At 32.3% G+C, this 6562-nt stretch overlaps 1 protein-coding gene across 4 annotated transcripts; it reads right to left on the bottom strand.

Annotated features, from left to right (window-relative positions):
* Positions 1-210: 210 nt before the first annotated feature.
* Positions 211-2777, bottom strand: LOC100866607 (uncharacterized). Of its 4 annotated transcripts, XM_086916484.1 has the most exons (7): positions 2493-2777; positions 2243-2411; positions 1796-1972; positions 1254-1700; positions 815-917; positions 567-629; positions 211-413 (listed from the first exon to the last, which is right to left on the bottom strand). In XM_086916484.1, the coding sequence occupies exons 2-7, from the start codon at positions 2322-2324 to the stop codon at positions 401-403; spliced, it is 885 nt and encodes a 294-aa protein (XP_086772610.1). In that variant the 5' UTR covers positions 2325-2411; positions 2493-2777; the 3' UTR covers positions 211-400. The 4 variants fall into 4 exon arrangements, with proteins under 4 accessions (XP_086772610.1, XP_031771699.1, XP_031771702.1 ...); XM_031915839.2 differs by having other exon boundaries at positions 815-965; positions 2243-2777; XM_031915842.2 differs by having other exon boundaries at positions 2243-2766.
* Positions 2778-6562: the final 3785 nt, after the last annotated feature.

Below are 6562 nucleotides of genomic sequence, written 5' to 3'. Positions count from 1 at the left end.
CGTAGGTTGCAAGAATTAATAGACTCAGGCGCATTAAGCCTATGTGCAATGTACACTGCATGTAAAATGATTCTCGTTAACGCGTTGCGGTTCTCCCCTTTTAACGATGAACATCAATCACGGATGAAACCTGCGATTATTTCCTGGAAATCGCTTGCCTTCGAATAGGAATTCAATGAATCCTTAGCTTTTATTAAAAAACGAAACCTGTTTATTTATTTTTCTTGTTTATTCGGTGCTCGATACATGTTAGTCAAACGGATCGAAATCGAAGTGGCGAAATTTGTTACAAATTTGTTACAAATTAATATCGCTTTCGTTGAATTTAAATTTTCGAGTATTTTGGGCAGCATGTAACGTGGAATATCTTTGTTGTTCTTATATTCCATTAGATATGTATTTATATGTATCCCCTGAAAAAATGATAATGATTATATATTATATTATTATTTAATTCTATTTTTTTTTTTTTTTTTTTGGAATTTCATTATACGTATTCTTTTACTATAATTCTCAATTACTATAATCATAATATCTTACATATAGAAATAATTAAAATTTTTTACCATTTGCCAGTTCCTGCTTGTGCGTTTGCATTTGCCGATGCCGAAGCATATGAATTTCCGCCACTGGAATCACATAACAGGATAGATATTATTGCAAATACATTAAATTAATATTACAGAAAATTATCATTATATTAGAAAATAATATTTTTATTAGAAAATAAATGTTCTTTTAATCCGAATAAATAAATACTTATCCTGGAGATTTTTTATTCTAAATTGTAAAGAAGAAAATTTTGGAATCATACCATGTGCTGCAACCACCACCTCCGGATGGATATCCACCACCTCCAGATGGATATCCACCACCCCCGGATGGATATCCACCACCTCCGGATGGATATCCACCACCTGCAACGGGTACAATAACAACTGGTATAACATCTATTCTTGAATACCCTACAAAAAATTACCTTTAATCAGCGTTAGAAGCAGAAGCGATGCGTTGTTGTTACATATTTATTATATTTAAATGCATTTGATCCCTTTTTTTTTTAAAAGCTTGAGAATGTTATACGCGATGCATTTTTTTATTAATTGCAAGCGCTAAAAAATTAAAATATCGGCAATGCATATGCAATAAAAATTCGCTAGATGACGCCTCGAATAATCAAGCTTTCGAATAATTAAAATTAAATGAAAGCAAAAAAAAAAAATAATAAATTTATTTTTCAAATTCTATCGTACCTGGATAACCTCCTCCACCGTGTCCGCCAGGATGACCACCTCCTCCACCAGGATAATAGCCGCCACCACCCGGATAAACACCTCCTCCACCAGGATAACCACCACCACAACTACCACTTGCACATCCCGGTTTGCCTCCTCCACCACCGTATCCACCACCGAATCCACCACCATATCCTCCACCTCCACACTTGAGACAAAGTGTTCTCTTATTGCGGATTTTCTTCAATTTTTCCAATTTCGATTTCGAGGGAAATATGTCTTCTCCTTCCTCCTTAGAGAGCTTCACCCTTAATATTGCCGTTTCACCGCCATAATTGAGTTTTTCCAAATTGAAACCCTGCTCCTTGTTCAAATCTTCCGCAAGCTCATCGAGATCCACCGATTCATTCGTATCTTCGTCGTTCTCGTCGACCTGGATGACTAGAAGCAGTGTCGCCAACGGATCTATTTCAAATTAAATTAAAATCAAAGATGTCCCTTTTAGCCCATTTCTTCCTGTCGATAAACTTATTATGAAAAAGAAATATGCTTTCAATTACCTGTTAAGTCCGGGACATGTTGAAGAAGATCGTTTTCCAAAACTTCATCGGACGTTTCACCGCTAATATTTTTCAAGCCAAAAAGATTTATAACGAACAGCAGGTAGTGCTCTCCTTCCTTTTGCGGGTAAGGAGGAGGCTTGAGCTCCGTCGATAATGTAGTATTCTCCGCATCTTCTAGAAATTTTAACGTCAAATCAACGTTTATTGATATCGTATTCGAATCGAGAAATGAGAAAAATTCTTCTAACAAGATTTTTAAATTTTGATTGGATCGAAACAAAATCATTCAACAAATAACGATTTATAAGCAAAACGTTATGTGTGTTTTCTCTTTATTTTTTACTTAAAAAAAAAAAAAAAAAAAAAAAAAGATAGAAACGAATGTTCTTGTTTCCTTTTTTTTTTTTTTTTTTTTTTCTTCAAAAAATTGCGATATTCACTTACCTATAGTCGGCGCTGCCGAAAGGGCGCCGACGAATAAAAGCAGCAACAAGGCCCTAAGACTCCTTGCTGTTTCACGAACCATTGTGGAGTCCTTGTTAACACCAAGATTATACTGTGCATCGGTTCTTTCATCTTACTGCTTTTATAGCCATCGATCTTTATACACGCACTACATCAAACCAATTATGTAATCCGACGAGCCACCTCTCCATCCTTTTTCCATCAATATCGCATCCACATCATTACAAACCTAATATTTTTGGTTTTTCCGTGGGAATTCCAGTTCCACTCGAGCTCGAGCTCTCCACTCTTGTTTTTCGTGCTAATTCAATAATCAAACGCTTTTTTATAAACATAATGCTCGTCATAAGTATATCGAAAAGTATATCCGGAATCTATCCAATTATATATCGATTAATTTATCCATAGTTTCGTTATCTCGTGTTTAAATTAATGAATTTATTAATGTTTAATTAATGAATTTCAATCGTTTCCGTGAAACGTGCCTACGATGAAGCTATTCTGGTGAATTGGCACGCGTATTCGTTGTATCGAACAGATTAGAAGAAGAAATTGAAAAATTAGTTATCAATTCCTCGAACGAGTTAAGTAACGTCGATAGCCGATACGTTATTCAATTCGTTACGTCAACTTATTGTTGTTATGATTGAAATAAAATGTAATTCAATGAATTTTTTTACTTGTGCAAAAAAAAAATATAGTATTTTTGACATAGAAATTAATTGTAATTAACTTCTTCTCTGTGTTATTTAATGTTACTTTAATACCATCGAGTTTGTTGTTACTTTTCGATTATACAATACGAGTTAGAAATCATCTTTAAAGGAGAATTAATAATCGATAATTGGTATTCATCTTGGCAACAATTTTAAAATTCATATTCAATTTTCCGTAAGAAAGAGAGAGAGAAAGAAAAAAAATTACAATGTATCGATTTATTTATTTGCACACATATTTATTAACGCTTTTTTTTATTCTTCCTGAATTACCGACTTACTTACATTTTATTTTATCATTCAAGGCTATTCTATTTTTAACGTGCAAAAGATATTTGATTAAAACCTCGAAATAAATTATCGCATCCTTTTGAATCTAAAAATTGGATAAGTATATTTTTTTCTTTTTTTTTTTCTTTTCTCGTTCAATATCAATTTCCTATGATAAATTAACAATAAATTTATAATAAATAAATGATATAATTATATTACGCATCAACATCGTAATGTTAGAATTGAAATAGAATGAGGAAATAAAGTAATTAAGTTGATTTATATTTTAATTACAAATTCCAGGATTTATTTTAAGTCGATTCGACTTAAAATATAGTATGATCTCTCGCGATGATCATCGGTTACGCGTGAAACCACACTGTTTCAAATTTCTTCTACGAATATTATATCGACATATAAATGCTTATATGTTTGTTCGAAATTACATGTAAACGGATAATGATTCGTGTTGCAGAACTGCAATAGATAATAAATCACGTAAATGAAATGAAAGGATGGAGGAGGGAGGGGGGGGGGAGTGTTGTGAATATCAAATAAGTGTTTACATGATTCACGCATAAATGCATCGCAATAGTAATATTACGTTCCCCTGAAACGTTATGATTACTCTTCCGCATCGCAATTAAATAATAATTCATCGATTTTAAATTTATTTATCGAATCAAAGTTCACCCGATCCGCTCGATAATTAATATTTTCTGAATATTGAGTTCGAGGAGTTTTTTTTTTTTTTTTTTTTTTTTTTCGTTCAAAGATAAGATAACGAACTTGAACACAGTGGCAATGATGCAAACTAAATTATTCAACGGAGTTAAACGATATGGTAATAAAAAATATACATTTTGTTAATGTAAAGAAGAAACATTTTTTTCCTGTTATACAGTATTAATGATACAATCTTCATCTCGATGATATTTATATATATATATATATATATAAGATAATTAAATACTAGGAAAATTCTGAATGATTTTTGCGTTTCACGTTTCTTTTTTTTTTTTTTTTTTTTATTCGCTTAAATCCCACCTCTGGTTTAATTTATGAAGATCCTTAAACAGTGTGAGTGAGATCACCTATTCAATATGTACAAATTGTAGTAGAAGGTTTAAAAGCTATGAAACGAGTAATCGCCTCGAGATCTTCCTGTTTCAGAATCTCGATCTTCCGTTAACCTTGGCCTGTAGAGACACATGAATATGAAATAGGGACGATAAGGAATTCGATGAATTCGCACGAGATTGAGATTGAAAGCTTCTGAGAGAGAAAGTAATTCGTTCAAAACATTTGTTATCCATCCGCTTCAGAAAAATAATCGAAATTGGATTGATACGAAATTTATTGCTTCAACGACGAATTTTCGTTATTCCGTTATGATTCATGACTCACGTGTGTTTTCCACGAATTATTTTACAATTTTGCATTGAGAGTGGCAAAAATTCTCACCCGGTTAACAAACAATGCAACTCGATTTTTCCTCCTGTTCATTCCATCTCGTTTCTTCCCCGGGTAATTTTATCGAAACGGCAACTATTATTCTTGGAACATGATCTTGAAGAATAAATTTTAGCAGTTTAATTGTTCGCTGATACTGATACGTATACACGATAGCATTGGTGGTAGAGAGAGAGAGAGAGAGAGAGAGAGATCGGTATGCAATTAAATAGCCGGCTCCAGGTAGATTAGACGTTTTAACCGACGGACGGGAATTTTTTAAATTACATGTAATATAGTCGTATTGGATGACGTTCACCAACGGTCACGATTCAGTTAAAACAATTGCGTTATCCACCGCACACTTTGTAACCGTGAAGGAGGAAGATTATTTTTAATGGGCGAACTCTCCCGCCTCTCCTTTCGCCCCTCTTCGCCCAACGGCTTCTTCCATTTCGACGGCCTTGAAATAACGTGCGTCGTGAAAGGGCACTGTTTCGCGGGCAAACTTTGTTTACTTTCGTTCTCGTTTCGTTTCGTTTCGTTTCGTTTCTTCGATTATTGGAAATCAAGAGGGAGAGATTTTGCGCGACACAATTGAATTCTTCTTTTTTTTTCGACAGCACCCATCAAAATACACGGTGAAGTAATATTACATGTGTAATCGAGTTATTCTCGACGAGTGAAAATAACAGTGTATTATCGTCTTGATTTTACGTCATTACTCTTCCGCGTAACGAAAATTGTTTCGAATAAAAGTTGAATGGTTTCAAAGTGGAGAGTAATGCGGTGTAATTATTTTTCTGCACGGGGAACACGTGGAGGTTATATCAAAGTCAAAACTTTGTTCTTTTCTTTTTGATGAATGGTCATATATCCTTTTTAACATTGTAAGTAAATTCAATATCGTTATCGTTCTGTGCAAAGAATTTTATTTTAAAACTACGTACGAGCAAAAGCTATTGCTTCAATTATATTATCTCTTAAAATAATAATTTTTTGAGACTTGTATAATATCTGATACTTTTTTTTTTTTTTTTATAGAGGATATTGAGATGCAGCGGATGAGAAAGTATTTGATTCCGTTTAAAAAAAATAAAGTTGAACTTCATGATTGGAACCGTCCATCTTTTATCTGAAACATTGTTTAATATTATGAAAAACAAGCGAGACACCCGATATATTTCTTAATTTTTTTAATAAATAGAAAACAGGTAAATGTAACATACATATATATAATTTTATTATTAATATATATAACTAGAATTAAATGAAATGATTCTAGTTATTTCCTGAAAAAAAGTAAGATTAAAGAGGTAAGTATAAAGGTAAACATGTTAAATGCCACTCTCTTTTGAATTATATTCTCCTAACAGAAGATCCCGAAATTCGGTCGAAAATTTTCGGCCGAAGCGTAAAAATATCAAATTTCGAAAAAAATTCTTGGAATCGGAATTCCTTGAAAAATTTCTCGATCGACCTCCTTTTAACTTATGTTCTCCTGATACAAAGTCGAAAATTGGCTGGGCTGAAATTTTAACAGGAGAATATTGTATCAAGAGAATATAAGTTGAAAGGAGGTCGATCGAGAAATTTTTCCTCAAGTTTCAAATTTTCGACAATAATGTAGCAATAAAATATAAAGTGAAAACAAATTTGTCCAGGAATTCTAGAAATAAAATTTTTTACCAAATTTTATATATTTATCTATATTCTCCTTGAGATATTTATCTTTCCTGCTTATTTCTTCTATGCTTACCTTTTTCAGTTACTATTTTTTATTTTTTTTTTTTTTTCAATATTTTATTCAATTCTGTTTTATTATAGAAAATGTATTTGTAAAAATACTTAATTACTT

Source organism: Apis florea, unplaced genomic scaffold (assembly GCF_048593485.1).
Source record: "Apis florea isolate Af1SG1 unplaced genomic scaffold, ASM4859348v1 contig_3802_pilon, whole genome shotgun sequence".
NCBI lineage: Eukaryota > Metazoa > Arthropoda > Insecta > Hymenoptera > Apidae > Apis > Apis florea.
This window is presented reverse-complemented; position numbering and strand designations above follow the sequence as displayed.